Source organism: Channa argus, chromosome 1, assembly GCF_033026475.1.
Source record: "Channa argus isolate prfri chromosome 1, Channa argus male v1.0, whole genome shotgun sequence".
Classification (NCBI taxonomy): Eukaryota; Metazoa; Chordata; class Actinopteri; order Anabantiformes; family Channidae; genus Channa; species Channa argus.
The window spans coordinates 2,353,079-2,376,516 of NC_090197.1; the positions used below are offsets into that span (position 1 = coordinate 2,353,079).

General features: G+C 41.5%; 3 protein-coding genes across 5 annotated transcripts; 2 read left to right on the top strand and 1 right to left on the bottom strand.

The window, feature by feature from the left end:
- The first annotated feature begins 3,517 nt into the window (after positions 1 to 3,517).
- On the top strand, positions 3,518 to 8,518 carry LOC137128538 (pneumococcal serine-rich repeat protein-like). The gene is made up of 3 exons (XM_067506758.1): positions 3,518 to 3,658; positions 4,388 to 4,471; positions 4,564 to 8,518. Exons 2-3 carry the CDS (start codon positions 4,429 to 4,431, stop codon positions 8,070 to 8,072), a joined length of 3,552 nt encoding a protein of 1,183 aa, XP_067362859.1. The 5' UTR covers positions 3,518 to 3,658; positions 4,388 to 4,428; the 3' UTR covers positions 8,073 to 8,518.
- A 1,783-nt stretch (positions 8,519 to 10,301) lies between these two features.
- On the top strand, positions 10,302 to 18,976 carry LOC137099733 (E3 ubiquitin-protein ligase RING2-A-like). Of its 3 annotated transcripts, none has more exons than XM_067476949.1 (8): positions 10,302 to 10,588; positions 11,855 to 12,031; positions 13,154 to 13,255; positions 13,571 to 13,731; positions 13,908 to 14,123; positions 15,258 to 15,578; positions 16,489 to 16,705; positions 17,346 to 18,976. In XM_067476949.1, exons 3-8 carry the CDS (start codon positions 13,178 to 13,180, stop codon positions 17,496 to 17,498), a joined length of 1,146 nt encoding a protein of 381 aa, XP_067333050.1. In that variant the 5' UTR covers positions 10,302 to 10,588; positions 11,855 to 12,031; positions 13,154 to 13,177; the 3' UTR covers positions 17,499 to 18,976. The 3 variants fall into 3 exon arrangements, with proteins under 3 accessions (XP_067333050.1, XP_067333060.1, XP_067333039.1); XM_067476959.1 differs by having other exon boundaries at positions 11,855 to 12,023; XM_067476938.1 differs by lacking the exon at positions 11,855 to 12,031.
- A 346-nt stretch (positions 18,977 to 19,322) lies between these two features.
- rps18 (ribosomal protein S18) lies at positions 19,323 to 23,434 on the bottom strand. The gene is made up of 6 exons (XM_067477058.1): positions 23,301 to 23,434; positions 22,322 to 22,420; positions 22,133 to 22,219; positions 21,580 to 21,681; positions 20,103 to 20,194; positions 19,323 to 19,445 (listed from the first exon to the last, which is right to left on the bottom strand). The coding sequence occupies exons 1-6, from the start codon at positions 23,301 to 23,303 to the stop codon at positions 19,370 to 19,372; spliced, it is 459 nt and encodes a 152-aa protein (XP_067333159.1). The 5' UTR covers positions 23,304 to 23,434; the 3' UTR covers positions 19,323 to 19,369.
- Between the last annotated feature and the right edge of the window lie 4 nt (positions 23,435 to 23,438).

Below are 23,438 nucleotides of genomic sequence, written 5' to 3' on the forward strand. Positions count from 1 at the left end.
CATATATTGACTACTAAATGTTCTGGTTCTAAAAAAGTTGCGGCAATGGGTAAAAGGTAAATAAAAACAGAATGGAAAGATTTGCAAATCTCATCAACCCATATTTTATTCACAATAAATGTTTTATGATGCACAGAATGTTTTCTACTGGTGAAAGGTCTGGACTGCAGACAGGCCAGTTCAGCACCCAGACTCTTCTCCTGTGGAACCATGCTGTTGTGATGGATGCAGTTTGTGGTTGTGCATTGTCTTGCTGAAATATTCAAGACCTTCCCTGAAAGAGACGTTGTCTGGATGGGAGCATACGTTGCTCTAAAACCTCTACGACTTTTCAGCATTGATGGAGCCTTTCCAGATGTGGGAGCTGCCCACAGCATAGGCACTGATAGAGCCCCATTCCATCAGAGATGCAGTCTATGGAACTGTCCGCTGATTACAAGCTGGATGGTCCCTCTCCTCTTTAGTCAACAGGAAATGACATTCATGGTTTCATCTTTTGATTCATCTGACCATAGAACAGTTTTCCATTTTCCCTCAGACCATTTTAAATGAGCTTTGGCCCAGAGAGCACAGATCGTGTTCACATATGGCTTCTTCTTTGCTTGATACAGTTCTACTTACATTTGTTAGTTGCACAGTGAACTGTGTTCCTGAGCTCACGCAGTGATGTCCAGTAGAGAGTCGAACCGATTTTTAATGCTGTGCTACCTGAAGGCCTGAAGATCAAGCACATCCAGTTTTGATCTTCGGCCTTGGACCTTGTGCACAGAGATTCCTCCTGATTCTCTGAATCTTCTGGTGATATTTTAAACTGTATATTGTGGGATCTTCAAAGTCTTTGCAATTTTAGGTCGAAGAACATTTTTCAGAAATTTTTCCATAATTTTCAGACACAGTTTTTTACAGATTAATGAGCCTCTGCCCATCTTTACATTCGAGAGGCTCTGTCTCTCGAATGCTCCTTTTATACCCATGTTACTGACATGTTGCCAATTAACCTAATCAGTTGTCAAATACTGCTCCATTAAAGGCAATTACTTTTCCAGCCTTTTGTTGCCCCTCTTCCGAGTTTTTTTGAGATGTGTTGCTGCCATTAAACTCAAAATGAGCTAAAATTCTCCATGAAACGGTAAAATATCTCAGTTTCAACACCTGTTATATCTTGTTTATGTTCAATGTGAATAAAATATGGGTTGATCAGATTTGCAAATCATTGCTTTTTATTTGTGTTTTCACATCTTCCCAAGTTTGTTGTAGGTGGGGGTCGTTCTTTGAGATGAAGAAATCACTGTAGCATGAACATTTTCCAGAACTTGCCCCCAACAGTGGAATATGCCTAACTTTCTGCGAGTGGTGTATGTGCTGCTCTACACACACATGCACACACATACGAAGCACAAGTAGACTAATAGAAAAATGATCTGTTACACAAATTGTGACTGTGACCGCAGGAAGGTGGAGCGGTTGTCCACCAAACTCGCAGTTGTTGGTTCAATCCCTGGCTCCTCTGGTCACATGTCAAAGTGTCCTTGAGCAAGACACTGAACCCCAACTTAGTTGCTCCCGGTGAGTGTTGGCCAGCTGCATAGCAGCTCCCCCATCGGTGTATGAATGTGTGTGTGTGAGTGTGTGTGAATGGGTGAATAAGAAGCAGTGTAAAGCGCTTTGAGTGCCAATAGGTAGAAAAGAGCTATGTAAGTGCAGAACATTTATAATTTATTTTTATACATTTATAATATAATAATTTCACTGTCCTTTTCTGCCTGATGCTGGCTGTCTAGACATCGTTATTTTATATACACATATAGTATTTTATAAAGTCTGTTGTCTTTCTTTCTTTACAGACTGTGCTCAGAAGCAGAAATCTCAAATTTGGACTCATCAGAACAAAGTTCCCAAAGGTCTATTGCCATTTGTTGTGTTTCTCTTCATTTTTCTCTTTATTTTTGTCTCCGTCAGTAGAAGTTTCTTTTCAGCACTTTGAAAAAGCGTGATTCACCCAGTCTGCTTTCTATTCTGAGGTCTCATAGGTCTGACATTTGATTTCATTTACTACACCAACCTGTTTGCTAACAAGGTGTGGTACACAATGCACAAAGTTGATTTGATGTGATAATTATTTAATTGCTACATATTATTTGCTCTAAAGTCCTGGACACTGCCACCAAAGATAATTGGATCTGGCTCAACAATGTGATCTTGCATTTTTGGAAGATCATCTTCTCCACCCAAAGGAGTGGTTCCATGGTTACACGCTGATCAATTAATGAACTGAAAGGTGAAGGTAAGTAGCTCCCATGGAGACAAACAAACAAACAAGCTGCACTTGTTTCACTGAACAGAGAAACGTTTGTACATTTTAAAGATGCTGTTGACCTCAAAACTTTAATATTAACCAAAATCACTCACCTTGATCCTTTCTGAGAGATCATGTTGCCAGATGTTGTACAATCAGGTTTTGGATGACAACATCTGGATTTTTAAATCATCCTCATTTGGAAGCAGTGGTCATTTTGTTTTGAGGCAGTGGTCAGGTCTCTATTATCTGTTGCTGTCATTAGGGTCCAGCGCCCCAACTCTGTTGCTGATTTGTCAGTGGTGAGTAGAAACAGAATCACTTAGCAACAACAGACAAGTCTGTTTGACTCCTTCAACGTGTTGCCCCATTAATGACGTAAAACCTGTAGAGTTACACAGTGGCACGAAGTCTTAGTTAATTACCATTTGCAGAATGGCATGTCCTCAATGGAGTCGTTTTGTCTTTCCTAGTTGTTGTTTGCCTCTTTGTAGGAACTCTGTGTCTATTTAGTTTGTCAGTTTGCATGTTTTGTGGTCATTTTAAGCGTCTTTCTTCTGGTTGTGCTTCTCTTTGTAATCATTTGAGCATCTGTAGTTATTTTGAGTTATGGTTGCTTTTCTTTGTAGGTGTTTGACATTTCAGATAGAAGTAGTATATCATATTTTGACATAATCCAAACAAAATAAAAAGTTCATTATGTTGTTTCTGTAACCCGCTCTGTTAGTCACCTGCAGTGTTTTTTTTCTCCATCATATTTATCAAAAGAGCCTAGAAATTGGAGTCTGTATACAGAAACAAATTAAGGGGTTTATGGAAATTAGTAGAAAACAATAACAATTCTTTTTTATTATCCATAAAAAAGAATGAATCCATAAAGGACATGGCTTTTTTTGGATTAAGTAGTTGATGTATTAGTAGCAGATTTGAAAACTCAGAACTCCCTTGAATGCAAACGCGTATTAAACCTTGTTCATCCACATCCAACATCTACACACCCTCACACAGATGGGAAGAAAATGTACTTCTTTCCTCTAAAATGTCTCATTGTGATGGAGTATATCCTAACAAGTATAATGTTTCCACATATTAAATACATGTTGCAGATATATTAAACAAAATCTAGGCCAACACCTTAATATGGGAGGGACAAAGTCAGCTGCATAATTCAGATAATTATTATTAAGCATTCAAAAGGTTTACGTTTCTGTGACGTCAGTCTTGCATACTCTGCCATGTAAAATGACAGGGCTGTGTGTATATATATTGCCGGTAAAGGAGACCTAGAGACAGTAATCAAAGACAAGCTCCACAGGAGAGACACTGCCAGAGACTCAGAGATCACTTCACCTCAGCATCAAAGTGAGTATTTAACTGAAGGTTTATATTCACTTTTTTCTGCAAATTTATGTTTTTATTTAAACATGTGCTGATTTCATTTAGTATAATACTATATTTAAAGGTTTAGTTAGGTTTTATATTTATTTTTAATCTATGATTTCTTTTTGTCCTTTTTTATTAATTCATTTTTAAATACATTTTATAATGTATGACAGCTGTAAATGATTCCATTACACATGAAAACTAAGTGTAACATATTTTTGGTTTTCTTACAACCTATGTGAATGTTTTACTGGAGCCACATTGTTACAGTTGCTCTGAAATTCCCAAATCAGCATTTTTGTTAGGGAACCTTTCAAAAAAATGAAATTTATGATGGTAGTTTTGTAATCAGATGTCTCTACATTAGTGCAGATGATTTATTTATTTTTTATTTTTTTGTCCACCACTTTATATTTTCATAATATTTTCAATCTTATGTGCTTATTGAACTAAAGCCTTGCTTGTTTAGGGGGGTTAATTGGCCAGAATTGTTTTTTTACATAGTAAGAAAAAGGAAGGAATATTCCAAAAAAATCAATATGGAAATAAAAATGATTACAATAACACACCAGCAGAGCTTCCTGTAGTACTTCCTAATAATAATGCATTCTACAGCACTGCTACTCATTTTAACAATCATTTTTTTTAACTGTGAAGTCATGCAGTGGATTCATGTAACACTTTTCTACCGTGTTTTTTGTCTTACAGGAAATATTCAGATACAAAGAGGAAGCGAACAGCAACCAATCATGATAATCATCAAGACCTTTATCTCTGTATTAATATTGATTGGTAAGTAAAAAATATATTCAGATTTGAAAACATAACTAAATACAAAATACAATATACTACAAAATTCTTACCAAATTCTTAAATGGAAACAGCAATCAACAGCATGTCTGCTGAAGGAAGCCTGAGACTCAGATGTCCCAGAAGTGCAACCACAATGGTCCCAACAGCAAACATAACAAACGCAGCAGCAACCGCTGCTACGACTTCAGCAGCAACTGCAGCAGCTGCAGCAGCAGCAGCAACAGCAGCAGCAACAGCTGCGGCAGCAGCAGCAGCCACTACGGGACCCACCGCTGCAGATGCTGCAATCGCTGCAAAAGCAGCTGCTGCTGCTGCAGAAGAAGCAGCCGCAGCTTCCTCAGATGTATTAAGTGGATTGATATCACCAATGCAGGCTGCACAAATAGCAGCAAGAGCAGCAAGAGCAGCCAGAAATGCATCACGTGCAGCAGCACTGGCAGCTGCGACGGCACCACCATCATCAGCAGGAGTGGCAGAGAAAATAGCAGAGGCATCATCAAATGTATCGATTGCAGCAGATAAAGCAGCAGAAGCAGCAGCAAATGCTGCATCTGGACTGACAGGAAGTGCAGATGCCGCTGCAGCTTCTGCTACAGAGTCAGCAGCAGCTGCAGCAAGAGCTCTATCAGCAATACGGGAAGCATCTGCAGCCATCAGCCTAACAAATGGAACAGATACAGCCACAGCAATCATGCAGCTGTCGATAGTAGCAGCAGAAACAGCAGCAAAAATGACAGCAGCAATCTCAACAAATGCAGTAGCAGTAGCACAAGCTGCAGCAGCTGCTGCAAATTCTACATCTCAAGAAACTGCAGCTGAAATGGTTACAGAAACAGCTGCAGCAGCGAAAGAAGCAGTAAAGGCAGCAAACGTAGCTGCAGCTGCAGGGAATGCCGCATCAGCTCTTGCTGAAACAATCGTAACACTTCAGAACCCCACACCAACCACAACCACTACAATATCACCAAAACCAAATGTGTCATTGCCCCTATCAACAGCTACAAAAGCAGCAGCAGCAGCAGCTACAGCAGCAGCAGCTGCAGCGACATCAGTAGCAGCAGCAGCAGCAGCAACAACAGCAGCCACAGCAGGAGTAAGTGCAGCAGCTGCTGAAAATGCTTCTGTAGCTGCACTAGCAGCAATTGCTGCTGCAGCAGCTGTAACAAATGGACAAACATCACCAGCACAGGCAGCGGAAGCCGCAACATATGCAGCAGATGCTGCTACAGCAGCTGCAGTTGCAGCAATACAAGCAGCAGCAACAGCACCACCAGCAACAGCATCATTAGCAAAGCAAACTCTTGCAGCAACACTGAGAGCAGCAGCCGCAGCAAAAGCAGCAGCAACAGCAGCAACATTAGCAGCGAACAGTGAAACTTCAGGAGCATCACCAGCAACTGTAGCAGCTGCCATACAGGCTGCAAACATAGCAGCACAAGAAGCAGAAGCAGCAGCAGAAGCACTTAAAACAGCACTTAATGGTGCAGTCATTGGCCCAACATCCCCAGAAACAGCAGCTGCCATACAATTAGCAATAGCTGCAGCTGAGACAACAGCAGAAATGGCAGCACAAACAGCAAACAGAACTTCAGCAGTTGCAGCAACAGCAGCAGGAGTAGTGGCTGCAGCATCATCAGGAGGGAACGCAGCTGAAATAGCAGCAGCCTCAATAGAACAAGCAAAAGCCACAATAAATGCAGCACAAGCAGCAGGGGGTGCGTCCATTGCAGCAGCAGCAGCAGCAAAGGCTGCAATCCCAGTTGGATCCATTGTGCCACCAAGTACTGCAGCACCACCAGCCACAGGAAGTCAAACTACATCTGCACCTCAAACCCAAACAAGAGACAAAGAGAGACAAACTACAGCATTAGTGACAACATCCACAGCAGCAGCAGCAGCAGCAACAGCACTAGTTGCCTCAACAGCAGCAGCTGCTGGAGCAACATCAAATGAATTAGAAGCTGCAATTGAAGCCGCAAAAGTAGCAGCTACAACTGCCACACTACTAGCAGCAGGAGAAACACCAGTAGCACTAGCAGTAAAAGCAGCCACAAATGCTGCAGACGCAGCAGAAACTGCAGCACTTGCAGCAATACAGGCATCAGTAAAAGCTCCAGCATCAAAAGCACCTATAATGGCACAAATAGCAGAGGCATCATCAAATGCAGCCGTTGCAGCAAGAAAGGCTGCAAATGCAGCTGTAAAGGCAGCTACTGAAACAGCAACTCCAGAAGCAATTACTGCAACTGCACAAGCTGCAAAAACACTGGAAACAGCGGCAGAAGGAGCAACAGTGGCATTAGCAGTAGCAGAAGCAGCAGCAACAACAGATGCTACACATTCTTTGATAACAACAGCAGCAACAGTGGCAGATATTGCAGGAGCAACAGCAATTACAGCAGAAACAGTAGCCGAAGCTGCAGCAGCAGGCAGCACGAGTGTAATGACATCAACAGCAAAGGCAGCAGCAAGAGATGCAATGGCAGCAACAAATGTGGCAGCAGCTGTACTGCTAAACGCATCTCAAGGGACAAATGTATCACCAACGCCAGCTACAACAAACTCATCCCGTAATGCAACAACTCCAGTGCAAACTGCACCCGGAAAAGCAGGAGCAGCAGCATCACAACAGGCACAACAAGCAGCAGTGGCTGGGTCAACAGCAGCAGCGGCCGCGGCGGCGGCAGCGGCCTCAGCAGCTGCAAATGCAGCTGGACCAGGAGCATCCGCAGCAGCAGCAAAAGCAGCCAGTGCTGCACAACAAGCAGCAAATGCTGCCACATTGGTTGCAGCTGGGTTGGTACCAGTGGAAATGGCGGCAGAAGCAGCAAGACAAGCATCTGCGGCAGCAGATGCAGCAGCACTAGCAGCAGTACAGCAAGCATCGACAACAACACCACCATCAGCAGCAGTGCAAGCAGCTCAAATAGCAGCATCAGCAGTAAAGTCGGCCAGTGCGGCTAAAACAGCAGCAGCTGCAGCAACATCAGCATCTTCAGCAACTGCAACACCAGAAACAATGTCAGCAGCTGCAGATGCTGCCCAGTCAGTGGCCACAGAAGTAACACAAGCGGCAGAACAGCTACAGAAAATATTATCAGATGCCACAGCACCAACAGCAGCAGCACGCGCATCGATATCAGAGGCACAAGGAGTGGCAGAGATGGCAAAAGCTACAGCAGTAGCAGCGACAACAGTAGCCAAAATAGCAGCACAGGTGGCATCTGGAACAACATCGCCAAATGCAGCAAACCTCACTGCTGTGATGGGATCGGCAGCACAGGCGGCAGCAGCTGCCGGTTCAGCAGCGGCAACTGCAGCTGCAGCTGCGGTGTCAAGGCCTGCGTCTCCCAACACAACATCATCAGGATCAGGTTCAGGATCTGGAACAGGTTTTGGAGCAGGGTCAGGATCAGGAACAGGTACAGGATCAGGATCAGGAACAGGATCAGGAATAGGAACTGATTCGGCCACAGGAACAGGAAATGCAACACACAGCGCAGCAACAACGGCAGCTGCCCTCAACAAGATCAGCCTGTTCTCTGTCACAGTAGCCGTCATCGCTGCTGTGCGTCTATAAAAAAGATGATACAACTGATGGACTCATAGGTTAAATCTAAAGTTAAAGTATATATTTATTTCATTTACTTGGTTAATCATGTCAATGTTCCAATTATGAAAATGTGACAGCCCCTTATTCTTTTATACTTATTTCATTGTGGCAAATGTGCCTTATATTTAACCTTTAAACACGAAATTCTATTTATTGTCCTATTTATTGTTTGAGTATCAGTTAAAATGTACATCAAGACAGAAAATTATTACCAGATTAACTGTATCCAGAAGCTCTACACTTCTGTTCATGGTTTATGGTTCATGGTAACACTACAGGAAGTTTTGGTTATTTCACAGTGTATGTATGTGTATTATGTGTAAATATTAGTATATTGAATTGTGTCTGTGATTGTAAAGTTGTTCAAACAGCTTCTATTTTTCATCCTAATCAATAAATATATGACAGCTGCATGTTTGGCTCTTACCGTTTTATTTAAACACTTGGAAGTTTGTTTTTTTAGCTCTAGATAAGATCCCATGGTTTAAAAAGCTGCAGTAAGAGATGTCGGGAGTCCTCAGCATACATTTCCCCAGAGTAAATGAATATCAATAAAATAGCTTAAATGAAACACGATGATTTGAGAAGCTCCATGTTATTTTACATTTTTACCAACACAAAACCTTTACATTTCAGTCTTTTATTTATCAGCCTGTACCAAACGGATGACAGACTTTAAACATTCTGCACTGGTTTTTCTATCAATTAAAATGAAATAAAAGATTTTTAATGGTATAAAATGTTTTAGGATGTCAGCAAGGCTTAAAACGCCAACCTTCCCATTTAGCATTTCTTGTTGTGCACAGATCTGTATAAGAGGTGTTTAATTCTCCAGTAGAGACACACGGAGGCTGTTGCGCAATAGACATTTATAAAACATTGATTCATCGGAGTTCGTTAAATGAGCATCGTTGGGGTGGTTCAGTGTGAGGCGTGGTGGCCACAGCCAGAGTCTGAACTTACAGTACCCACCAATTAGTACATTCCAAATATTATTCTGATATAACAAGTAAACAAAGAAGTGACGTGATGACACAACAACACTCCCACAGTTTTTATTCTCTTAAACAATTATGCATCTCTATTCAAAAGAACTGGGACAATGTGAACACAAACAGGGATAATTGTTTTAAACACTCCTCTGTTTTTAGAAAAATAATGGAGGGCAGGGTGCAAAGCAATTTCATGTCTGCAACACCCTTAAAACACAAAAGATGACTCAATGTATCACAAATCAAGTGTGAATTGAAGGGAGTTGCAATGTAATTAAAGAATATTCACAAGGAATTTTCTGTTTTTGAAATGTGTTATTCAAAGTCTTAGCAACAGGTGCAGTCAGTTATTTGTATTGACAGGGGTGGAAGTAGTACGGCATCCACCCACCTATTATTTTAACTATGTAACTTAACTTAAGTCTGTTCAGGTCCCAGAATGTGCAACCTACACAAGCACGAGGAGAACATGCAAACTCCACTCAGAAAGGCTGTAGCCAACCGGGGATTTGAACCGTGGATCATCTACCTGTGAGGTGGCAGCGCTAACTACTCCACCAACACGTTGCCTGGAAGTGGAACTCACTTCAGTAAAAGAGAAAAAATTTGTAGTAGTAAAAAGTAAAAGTATGTTTTATTATACAATTGTAAGAAATACATTTCATATTGAATGTTTTAAAGGTATTATTGTACTGACTGATTATTTCATTTCATTGTCCATATTTGAGCTTTTCTTCTATTTTACCAAGCTTCAGTCTAGTTCTAACCTCGTCTGAAGGAAAATGAAAGCAAACAGCAAACGCTGGCACCGCTGTGGTAGAGCAGAGGTTCAACACTTTTATGAAAGCATTTTTACTTTTGATGAGAAGAGTTGCAGTTATTTTATATCAGAACTACAGATACAGCACAATAAATTGTAGAAAAAGATAAATATTAAGTAAATAGTTCTCAAAAATCGTCACGATATATCGTAACATGGTTTTACTATGGTCATATTTGAAGCCATCAGGGCCTGTATGCCCTTGGCAAAAAGGTTGCTAATGCTAATGCTAAGGGCTAATCGTGTTAAATTATTATCTACTGGTTATATCCGGAAATACTTCCGTACCTTACTTAATGTGCTACTGCAGAACGCTGCAAAGCACCGACTGACCGCTGGGGGCCGCTGCAGCTGCAGAGCGGAAGGAGGGGTCGAGGCGACTTGTTCCGGGGAGGAGAAGAAGAAGAAAGATGGCCTCGGCTAACGCTAGCTAACTGCTGGGTCTCGTAAAATGTTGCGCTCTTGTTCTTCTCTTTGCCTTTATAGTCCCCGAGTGAGCCTCAGCCCAAACTGTATTCAGTGTCCCGCCGGCGTAAAGACTCAGACACAAAAAACGCCTCGTGTGTGTGTGTGTGCTTGGTGTGATTTTTGAGCAGATTGTGTGCGTGTGTTTGTGTTGGGGAACAGGGGTCGTGTCTCCTCCGGTCAGCTGGCCGTCAGTTAAACCGCAGGTGAGTTGATACTTCACATTTTTGCGTAGTCTTCCGCTTCAGGTCAAAGACTTCACGGACTAATGTGATGATGTAGCCGCGAACTTGTTAAACCGGACAGATGAGTTAAACTTTAAGAAACTTGTTTAATGGTCGAAGCAGTTTGTTGCCTGTAGGAAGTTGCAACTTAAACTCAGACGCGCAGTGAGCTGACAGGACACAGACAGTTCGCCATCAACCACCTCTACTCATGTTTCCCCCTAAACGTTAGTTCAGGAAAGTTTTCAGAAATCGGCTTCAGTGCTTTAACATATGTAGTTTGTGTTGTGAATGTTTTGGCACAAACACAAACCACCTCAGTCGTTCAGTATTTGTTAGGCAGGGGTCACAGTGACCCACTGGCCCCAATGCTACAAATCTTCTGGTGGTATTTAATTAGGTCTGCACCTATCGATTTGTTTTTGAATAATCTATAGATTATGTCCCCATGAAGCTCTTATTAGTTTTCAATTACTATAAGTTTATTAAAAACTAAAAATTTCATCAATCATTTATATTTAAATATCTTATTCAATCATCTTCTCTTTAGACAAGAAAATATGACAAGTTTGCACTGCAGGACTTTATTCCCCAAACAGAACGTAGGCATGTTCCTAACTGGTGATCTGTGTTTTACAGATTAATATAAGGTCTCACAACAATATAATTAATACAAGGGCTTGTTCCATTCAAAGAAAGTGGTGCAATCTACAACTAGCAGCAAAAGAAATAAAACAACTTGCAGAGCAGCATGTTGTTTGGGCTGATTGCAGTCAAGTTTTTCCACACTCATCAGTCGACTCACTAGACACAGGCATCTTACTTCCTACTTGTTGGGATGCATCAACATATTTACTAGGGGATTTATGTAAATAGGTAATATACGTAAATATTTATACGCACGAATTATGTTGATGCGTTGTCCCACCTATGGGTTGGACACACCAATACTCATAGAATTTGTTTTGCAAAAGAATTGTAAAAACTAAAATAAAATGATCCTACATTTTTTTTTAGCATGACACATTAAAAGTTGAGAGCCACATAAAGCCATAAACATGCAATAAAAAGACACCAACACAATTTGAGGTAAGACTTACTAGGGGTCAGAAAGGGGAGCAGGCCAGCTACTGCTGAGCCTCCAGCTGCATGCAGGGCGGCCTCTGAAACCCTAAAGGACAAATCAAAGAGACAGTTGGAGACTTTAAATGTGACAACTATTCTAATATTATTCTAATATTAATATAGGGGGCGGCTGTGGTGCAGGAGGTAAAGCGAAAGTCCACCGGTTTCGCAGTTGTTGGTTCGATCCTTGGCTCCTCCGGTCACATGTCGAAGTCTCCTCGAGCAAGACACTGAACCCCAACTTAGTTGCTCCCAGTGAGGGTTGGCCAGCTGCATGGTCGCTTCCCCATCAGTGTGTGTGTGAGTGTAAAGGGCTGAGTACCAGTGGGTAGAAAATCATTATATAAGTGCAAACCATTTACCATTTAAAATGATATTGAGATCTACCAGAACTTCATAATCGAACTAAGATTTAATATTCAAACTTTATTGATCCCATGGGGAAAATTGTGTTGCCTCCATGTGAAAAGTAGAAAAGTAAGGAAAAAATCATCAGGCATGATGTCATCCATCACCCTCTTCAATTTTCTCTTTAAACGTATGCAACTGCATGGCTTTATTTAAACCGTCTGACATTATGAGATGGAAATCTACTTGTACTCTATGTAGAACTTGAGTTCACCGTAAACAGTTTAGTTTAAATTAAATTACGGATGAAAAGTTAAAACAAATGAAACAAGTGGATGAAAATAACAGCAAAGAGCAAAACGTACCAATATTTATAATTAAGAGTGACCAAAATGACAGGAATTTAATGCAAACATGATTTAAAAGGCGCAGGCAGTTTAAACTGCGTCTAAACATGGCTGGAGTGTCAGAGAAGCTTAAAAGGATCTTCAGAAAACACCACACACTGAGACAAAGACTCGTCCACCCAAAAGACCAAACACAAGAGCAACGTAGTGAATGCAGTCCAGTCCAGTGAAGAGTGCTCAGAGGTCTACATTATATAAAAAGCAGTAGTGGGAAGTGGGGCAGGTTATACAATTCACAGGGTGTGTGATGCATAGCAGTTGTTTGGATTGAAATGTAGTTAACTGGTCTCTGATGAGTCCAAGATATTTGAAATAGTTCTGTTTTAATGTCTTGTTGAGAATGGAGGGTGAGGTTTTCTAATATAATTGTTTAGTCACGTTGGTTTGGAAGTAGACACAGGCTTCCTTTATGCAAAAACCCATCGGTTTTCACTGAGCTGCTGTTATGCAAATTATTCGATTACCACAAACTGTTTTGCTTTCCTATTTTTTGTAAGATAATAAATGAGTTCACCTCCATACACAGGTCAAACAACCAACAGCTTTGAGTTTTGGGAAACAGAGAAGTGGAGATAAACGTTGAGGTCTCACATGAAATCTGAGAACTTGTGTTGGTGTTAGAACTGTAAAGTGTACGTGTGTTTTCTCTCTCTCTCTCTGTGCCCAGTGAAGGTTGGTGGAACCTGCAGCCATGGCAGCGCCTGTAAACATCCAGACTCCCAGTAAGACTTGGGAGCTGAGTCTCTATGAACTGCACAGGAGCCCCCAGGTAAATCTCTCTGGGTCTGTGTGTGTCCCTCAGAGCCTGTTGGGTGGATATTAAAACATTAATAACAGACTGGTTTCTGCAGTAGCGGAATTCTGAAGTGTCATGCAAACTAAAATCCAGTTACTGCACTTGAGGTATGATTTGACAGAAACCTGATTTCCCCAGGCAGATTTCTGTCATGTAGGTGTGTAACCAGGTATGGAATCAGGTTTCTAAAAGTGCTAACGTGCAGCTCTGTGAAATAGAGCTTAAATGGATCTCTGTTCCTTCTTTCTCTCATCTTTATACTGGTAAGTGTTTTTTGTGTGTGTCCAGGAAGCAATCATGGACGGTACTGAGGTGGCCGTGTCTCCTCGCTCCCTGCACAGCGAGTTGATGTGTCCTATTTGTCTGGACATGCTGAAGAACACCATGACAACCAAGGAGTGTCTGCACCGCTTCTGTTCCGACTGCATCGTCACTGCTCTGCGATCAGGGTGAAGGTTTTTTGTGTGTGTGTGTGTGTGTGTGTGTGTCATGGTAAACTGTTCTGGTGTTTCTTCGAACGTTAGTTTCTCGGCTTTAGTTGTTTTTTGACCCACAAAGTAAAGTTGTCCTGTACAAAGGTACGAGCTCAGAACCAACATCACCAACACTTCCCCTCTCTCCTCAGGAACAAAGAGTGTCCAACCTGCAGGAAGAAGCTGGTGTCCAGACGTTCGCTGCGCAGAGACTCCAACTTTGATGCACTGATCTCTAAAATTTACCCAAGTCGGGATGAATATGAGGCCCACCAGCGCAGAGTCCTGGAGCGACTCAACCGAATGCACAACAATGAGGCTCTGAGCTCCAGCATCGAGGAGGGGCTCCGCCAGCAGGCCCGCTACAGGTCAGCGAGCGGGACCAGTCAGTCTATCACAGATTAGTTTTAACTGTCAAACTCTAATCAGAGGCTGGATTTGTTTTTAAGTAAGGGCAGTGTGCTCAGTAGTATATAAACAAGCATGTTTTAACATTTAGAGATGCTAAATGTTTCTTATCTTTATTGGTAGTTAACCATGTTCACTGACGCTCTATTTACTGACCAGCCAGCTGCTTCTCTCGTCGGTGTATAGCAATGAGTTTATGGAGAAAAACCTTTAAGTACATGCAGCTAAGGTCTTGGAAAAGCTTCAAAGTAGAGCTTTAGTAAGGTTGAGGATGTTTTTTGTAAATCCTCCTGTAAAGAACATCGACTTAGTGACAAGAATGGACAGTTTAACCTAAAAAAGGCCTTGATAATGCAGAGTTAAGCACTTTGCATTGTCTCAGTAAAAATGAATGAGGCAGCCATCATCCAGGTAAAGCTCCAGCACCAGCTGCAAAGCTGTCAGCTATTCCTGTAATTCCTCTTCTTTCTGAGGGTCTCACTTACCCCCCCAGGTTGGGGTTTTTCTGTGTTCAATTTATTGAGTTCAGAGATGTTTACTGGTCATTAATTTAGCAGTTTCACTAAAGAGTAAAACGTTTTAACAATAAAACAGACAACAGCTCTTTTTTAAAAGTCGTAGCATTGTGTCTGTTATTTTGTTATTTATACTGCTCATGCGGGGCGACTGTAACTCAGTTGGTTAGGCAGTCATCCACGGACCACAGGGTCAGTGGTTCAATCCCCGGTCCCGGCTATATGTCAAGCCCATTCCCCTGTCCAGCTGTGTAGTACTGGTCCAAAATTGGGGAGGGTTGCGTCAGAAAAACTGTGCCAAATCAACATGCGGATAATGATCCGCTGTGGTGACCGTGAACTCACGGGATAAACTGAGAGGACAAAAAATAATTAATTGCTTACGCATTTCTTAAACATAAGGAAACTAAACAATAAAAACCTCTTTGTTTTTCTAATAACAAGGAAACGGCTGTAGTTTATAGTTATGATGAACACACATCAACACTAAATGCTACAAAAAGATTCTGGTTTGTGACAAACATGGATGTTAGCGTTGGAGAATTTTTAATTTCTGCCTCCACCCACTGGGTTCTGCAGGAACCACCGGGTCAAGAAGCCCACTCAGGAGAGTGACAATACCACCTTCAGTGGTGGGGAGGACAATGGTGACGCCCGTTCACACCTGTCTCACGACTCCGCCCCCTCACACACCCCCCACCCTCGCGGTCAGACTCCATCAGAAGCCGGGCCAAGCCAAAAGAGACCACGGGTCTCGGATGACGGCTCCGGGCCAGAGGCAGACAGCGGGAGCCGGACACCTCCACCGAGGCGCCACAAAGAGGGGCCGGCCTTAGAGATCGAGCTTGTGTTCAGACCACACCCACAGCTGGTCCAAGGCCAAGACTATAACCAGACCAGGTGAGAATAAAGCATGTCCAACGAAATGGTTTTCTATTTAATACAAGATCCTTAATATCTGGGGGCCTGGTGGATCAGTGGTAGAGCATTGGGTTGAGATGCAGACGGCAGCGGGTTCAAATCCCACGCCACCCGGTGCGGCCCCACCCGGCCACCAAGGGCAACCTTGGTCCCGAGTCCGGACAAAAAAATGGGAGGGTTGTGCCAGAAAGGGCATCCGGCATAGAAACACTTGCCAATTCAATGTGGCCACCAGTTGATCGATTGACAAGATCCCTAAAATCTAACGACTAATATTAAAATATTGTATTTTGTAAATTAATGATATTCATGGCAGTGACAGCTTTTTACTCAACATCCTCTATAAACACTATGAGATCCCCTATCTCCACATACTGCAGTGATTATTAGCTGTTTTCCAAATGGGACACATCATATCAACATGTGACCAACCTACCTGTATTTGGACCTGAACCTCTTTGTATTGTGCATTTTAAAAGATCTTGGTTCCTTTTGGTAAACGGTGTCAAAAAGCTTACTGAACTCAACCCTTTGAATGTATCAGCTTTACATACATTTTTATAGTTCATATATACTTATATATTCTGTTGGAGAAACAGGTGGACCAAGTGCCTTTGGATCCATTATCACCCTCTCCTCATGGCTTTAAATGGTCAGATATTCAAAATCTGACAAACTTGATCCCTCAAATATTTGATCTTCTTTATTTAGTCTAAGATGTGCATTCTGTGGGCTACAGTATCAGCTGATGCAATTTCTCCCAGAGTCATTGGTGCTGTTCTTCCTCTTTTAGGGTCTACACTGACAGGAGACGGCAGCTTTTCAAAGAGGAAAACAGTGGAATGAATTTGAAGTACATTTCATTTCTGTGAATTTTCTCCCTCTGCAGATACGTGAAGACAACCGCCAACGCCACAGTGGACCACCTGTCTAAATACCTTGCTCTGCGTATCGCTCTGGAGGACAGAGGACGAGAGGAGGGAGGCACAGCAGGAGAGGACAGAGAAGCAGGAGGAACGGGAGGAGGTGAAGAGGGGTCGGGTCTGAGCAACATCAGTGAGAAACAGTACACCATCTACATTATGACCAGAGGAGGACAGTTCTCTGTGAGTTGTTTTCAAAGATACACAAAATAGTTCAAAAGTTGTGTTTGCTGCTCACTATGTTGCAAGACTGTAACAGAAGCTTCTTGCCATCCTGGAATAAACAGGGTTATGAATTAAATGAATCCACAAAGAATATGGCAAGAAGAACTATAAACAAGATGAGACAAACTATACATTTAAAGCAGCACATTGAGGATATTAAACAGTTCTTAAATCAAAATGCCCACATGTAAAAATTCAAACTAATTTAAGCAGAAAAGTTTCAGATGTAGCTTCCACATTTAGCACTGACAGGACAGCTAGCAGATAGTAACCAATCACAAGCTGCAGTCTGTATTAAGGAGTAAGGTGAGTTCTCTACTTGTGAGGGTTTTATGTGTCTCCTCACGATTCTCTGCCACAGAGTAAATAAGTGCAAAGTATAGAATGAACATGTGCTTGTACTGCAAGCTGCTAGTCAGTCATGTAGATACTGTACATGCCTACACCAGGGTGAATAAACACAATTCTGTTCAGTCTGGACAAATAAACTTGCGTTGGTACCGAGAGGCAGATGGGAGACCAGAGTTTCCTTTGGTAAACTAAGTGAACTGACCCTTTAATGGAACCAGATTCATGACCCTCCTCTGTTCCCTTGCAGACGCTGAACGGCTCACTGACTCTGGAGCTGGTCAACGAGAAATACTGGAAGGTCAGGAAGCCTCTGGAGCTTTACTACGCTCCCACCAAGGATCAGCAGCAGGCACCACAACCCCCCCAACAGAAATCTCCTCCTCCACAGAAGGAGGGGTGAAGAGGAGCATGCTGCTCTGCTCTACCTTCCAATTACCCATGTCGTCCTTTTCACCAGTTTCACTGTTATCAATGTATCCTTTCTAATCCTACTGGCATTACACTGCTTCTGTTTAATCTAAACTGGCTTCATTTGGACAGAGGACTTATCAGAGCAAACGCATCAGCTGAGAGAAAACAAACCAGTGAACAACGGCTAATACACTTTTGGTTGACTTGCAGCTGCCCTGGTAGAAACATCTCATCTAGGAGATTTGAGACTAGAACTGGTGAATGTGGCCAATGTACTTGAAGATGAATTGGACCATTTTTTTCCTTCTGACATAAAGCATCTGTCAGTTTAAATATGTACAAACAAACACTTTGCTGCAAAAAAAAAAAAAAATACAGACTTCACTGACCTTTGAAAAGTTCTTCGGCATTTCAGAAGTTTCCCCTCAAAAATAAAAAAAGGTGCCTGCCACATAGTAATTCATTAAAATAAAATATAAATGGCTAAAAAATTAAGGGGATATCTATGGAAGCTAATTTCTGTCAGGAAAACTAACATTTGACTGTATAAACGTAGCTTTGAGGTGTCATTGCTATACTACCAGTCACATAACAAATTCTAATTTTTAATTGCTAAATTGACAGAACCCATGATTACAGCTTCCAGAAAGATCTTGCTGACTAATATAAGAAATAAATGTGACAATCGGTCACTGTTTCACTCAGTTTTCAGAGTTTACTAGTGCGTTATTAATTTTCTCCCTCGTAGAAATCAACAAGGACTTTTCAGACCATTACTGGGGAAAATGGTTTGAATATCTGACTGAATATATTTATGGAAGGTTTTGCTACTTTTTTTCCTCCTGAGTCATTGTGGGGCAGCTGGGCACTACCAATAAAGCTAACGTAATTCTGCCTTACGCGTACGCTCTCCGCTGCAGCATTACTGCATTATCCGATTTACTTTAGTTTTACCTGTACCTAAAACTTTGGCATTAAAACATCACTTCATAATTTGTAAATAAATTCTGTGGCCATATTCCGTGTAGAAGCAAGGTTTTAGCTTTTTAGAATAAGGGATCACATGCAGTTTAGCCTCTTCTCAAAGCTTCATGCAGAGAGGATACTTGAAGGTTTACTTTAGAGAGCCTACGATGGTGTGTGCATAAAGCTGCTAGATTTTATATTGTACGTTATAAGATGTAGCTGCTACACCCACCATAGCTCCTGCTTTTTTACTCTTTTCATACTCGTGGTCCTGTCTTAAAGCCATAAACCACATTTTAACTTGAGTTCTTAGCTCCACTTGTGTCTCATGCACTTTAGATTTCCTACAGCCATATATTTTCCTACCTTACCTCAGTTTTTAATGGAATATTTGTATAAAGAAAAAAAAAAAATGCAATATTTCCTTTGTTTTTGCTTTTGTCTTATTTTTTCTCTCCCTCTATATCAGCAATGCAGTAAAATAAATTGAAGTAATTGCCAGACGTTGTAGTGTGATGTTTCAGATTCATGGTATACAGTTTGCAAAATGTGACACGGGGATGTTAAGAGCTAAATTTAAGTTAAAGAATTGTACCGTCCTCGTTGACAAGTGGATGTTTTGTCACGTATTGTTCTGCTCAGATGCAGTCACTGCCATTAGTTCACAGTGGAAAACATTTACCAAACTTGGGAAACTGTTGAGGCCATAAAGGCTTAATAGTTACGTTAGACCCTCGTGTTGTACATCACACCACTGAAACACAAGACCCAAGAAACCACAATGTCAAAGCTTCACCCAGTGACTTGAAACTGACCCAGACTTGAAAGACACACCAGAACAGGGGCGTTGTGATCTGTGGTGCTTTATTGAAACAAAAAGGGAAGCAGGGGACTTTACTTCTTCTTGGACACACCGACAGTGCGACCACGACGGCCGGTAGTCTTTGTGTGCTGGCCACGGACACGCAGACTGCAAAGAGAAGGAAAAGGGGACATGAAGGTTCGGATGAGACGAGTTGAACATGTACAAAGCAGGTTCAAATAGCCACTACACCCCAGTTATGTCAAGTAGTATGGAAACAACAAAATGACTTCTAACACTATTAAAGCCTTTAGTTTGAGAAACAATCAACAATAAATTGAGATTATCTACTTTGTATTTGACAAAAATCAGACAAGGAAATAAAAAGTTCAATCTTCACTGATTCAGATTTCTTGTGTTATCTAAACAGTCAAACCCCAAATATCCATCCCAGTCATTCCAGCTTGTCAAAAATGCCGTTTGCAAGGCTGCGAGGGGAAACAGCTGGTTTACTGTCCAAAAACGGTTTCAGCTCCAACTTGAACTGTCTCATGTAATCTATTCCTCCTCATTTCCATTTTCTTCATGACCAATTTTTCTGACAAACCTCTAATTTACATAAACACTCAGGAACAAACTGAAATTAATATTTGGATTTGTTAATATATTTTGCCAGTGTTCTGAATTTAAGTAAACTTTCATTTAGACAGATTTGAATATGAGAATTCTGCATCTTAATGTCAAATGCAGGCAATGTAAACTTCAGGATTCATCATTGCAGACAATTGATGTTTTTGGGCTTTGAAAGCAACTACGAGATCTTACCCCCAGAAGTGCCTGAGACCACGGTGAGCCCTGATCTTCTTGAGCCTCTCCAGATCTTCTCTCAGCTTGTTGTCAAGACTGTTGGCAAGGACCTGTGAAAGGACAACAGCCAAGAGTTTTAATTGCTGTATCTTTCTGCCCTGTCCTCTCAGCATCTAGTTTAGCTCCAAAACGACTCAAAGCACATAGCCCCCTATTCAAGACACATGGTTTATGAACCCTAATGCAGGTAAAGCAAACCTTATTTTTTTACAATAAAATCATTCGGCACGGTTTTTACACCGGATGCCCTTCCTGAAAACTCTCCCCAATTTCTCCCGGGCTTGGTGCTGGGTATTGTGAATATATTGTTGGATGGGAAGAGCAGAACTTTGCAAACGTCCGACCCTACGGTTAGTAGGCAGCCACTTTACCAACTGCGCCCTAGCTACTGTGTCAAAAACTGTTGGGTGTTAATTTGGCAGATAGTTAAACCAGTAGTTCAACAGAGCTACTGGTTTAACTATCTGGTTTCAGAGTAAACAAAGTTCCCTTCAAATAGTTCCACTCATCAACTGATCTGTCAACATCAGCCAAGAGTGTCACTCAAAAATACCAGGCGCTATAGATTTGTACCAACTCCAGTGTTTGCATGAAACACGGACTTTCAGGTAAATCAAAGTGAAACATACTGCAGTCATCATCTGCCAGGCTCAGAAATTAATCTATTCACTGACGTGTGTTTTGTGACTACTTATGTAAACAACTTCTGCTTTCACTTCTACACAATTAAAAGTAGAACTGTTAATGCATTAATTACTCCCTCTTCAGCTTTAGCTCTAATGGAAACTCAGAAAAATGTAACCAATGCAGTTTGTTCTTAAACATCACCACACACACTAGTCATTTGGGGTTGATTGTAAGAGAAATACATTCTTACTGATTTTTTACAGCAAAATAACCAAATATACACCAACTTCTATACATGTTGTAGCTCATCACAACTGCAACATTTATGAGATACATGTATTAAAATTAATATGCCAACACATTACCACCTACAGTCACTATGTGCACTGTGCTAAGCTAAACGTCACCACACTCTACACACACTGGTAAATGTTGCACTGTTCATTATGACATTGTGTTGCGGTTAAAGCTTTGGTCCAATATTCTCTACTGGAGACACTGACTGTCCCAGCATCTACTCTGTTTCTATGCTATTTAGAGAAATACTGTGTCTGTGAAGCAAAGCTTCCTTCAGCAACACTTAATTGCTGCTTGACATAGCTGGTTGGTTCTGGACCGGACATCCCATCACGTGATGGTATTAGCTGCTGTGTGCCACACGCAGCTCCTACTGACTTCTCAGTGTGATTTCTTATTCTTTAAATGTTTTTATTGTATGTACTTTTTTATCATCTACCTCCATGTTTAATGGTCTTTAAATAAAGTTTCTATCATTACAATCGAGATTATGAAAGACTACTTCACATACCTGGCTGTACTTGCCATCCTTGACATCTTTCTGCCTGTTCAGGAACCAGTCTGGAATTTTGTACTGGCGAGGATTCTGCATGATGGTCACCACCCGCTCAACCTGAAAAACAAGCAGTCATTAATGCAGAGGAAATAAATTCAACCAAGACGTGAAAGCACCATTTAAAAATGAATTAACACTCAACACATGATATCAACATGTCCCACTTTGCTCTCAAGTTTTTAGTTTGAACTGTTTTGTAGAGGACTCACTTCAACTGGATTATGATTTGGGAGGGTGCAGTCTGTGCTGCAGTTCAACTGTACCCACTGTACCATAAAAGAAGCCTCTTTATTTTAGCACAAACTAAAAGTGTCATTAAAGGGACAACAATGTTCTAGCTAACAACTTTTTCTACCTTGCAACAAAACGCTGTCTTGTTTTGGGTCACCTATGTCACTTTTCTCCACAATCTTGTACAATCAAGGGAATTTCTCCTAATTAGACAACTTTTCCAACCATCTGTGAAAACTTTTTACCAGTGACTCTACAGAACCCCAGCCTTCCTCACCTCCTCCTCGGTCAGCTCTCCAGCTCTCTTGTTGAGGTCAATGTCTGCTTTCCTCAGGACGACATGTGCGTAACGCCTGCCAACGCCCTGAGAGAAGACGAACACGATTCGCAGGTTTAGTACTGTCCACTGGAGTGATCTTTTTGTGAAGCTTCGTAATAAGCAGCACATTTCCTGGGGCATGCTTACCTTGATGGCAGTGATGGCGAAGGCAATCTTCCTCCTACCATCGATGTTCGTGTTGAGAACACGAAGAATGTGCTGGAACTTCTCAGGGATGACCAGAGACTAAAAACACACAACAAAGACATCAATAATGACTTATCCAATTCAAACATTTCCAAGCTAGGAAATTCTCACCATAAATATTTATGCTTACTTCCAAATGCAGATGCAAAATGACATCTCTAGCCACAAGAATGAAAGAATAAGTTGCAAACAATACATCTACTGAACCACTAGACAGAGCTCTGGCGTTAAACTGTTTATGCAGAAATGCATGCTGTCATCTTACATTAGACATATTAGTCCTGTAGAACATATCTTTAATACATTTCTTCAGATCAGCTGCTAATGTAGGCCATATTTTAGAAACTGATCTAGGAGTTAACTGTGCAAGATACCGTTCTAGCTTTAGTTAGCACATAGACGTAAATTGGTGCTGCTCAGAACGGCTCCTTAAAAACCTTTAAAATGATTGAGACAAATGACACTTCCTCAAGAATCCATGTCCTACGTTATGCTGCAACTGATCTGGATTCGGCACATTTACCCAGGTCTAAGCCCCATGCTGCCTCCCAACCTTTAGCAAGCTTTTGGCTGCAAATTTCATTTGTCCACCAACTAAAAAGTACTTCGAGGTTATATTTCTGATTTAAACCGGGAATATTAGATAAAAATGATACACATATACTATAAGCAAAAATACTTTATTACACATAATCCCGCTCGTTAGCTAGCATCTCCCCGTATTCCATACAGAACGGCGTTGACCCGACACTGTGAACATACATCCCATCTGCCTTTAATAAGTGAATAATTTCCCGCCCAACAGCTCACACAGGTTATATTAGATTCACCGAGGCCCTAAAAGTAATAAACGAATGTGACTGAAGGAGGATGAAAACGGATTTCAAAAATATTCAATGCTAGTGTAACACATACTCACCATCTTGGAAGTAGGTTCCTTGCAAAGAGGAAGCCGCACCGGTCTCGCGAGAGTTTGACCCCCCGCGCGAACGGAAGTTAGTCCAACATTTTTAATGTCCGACCAGCAAGTTGAACCTTGCCAAAGTAAAACATGAAA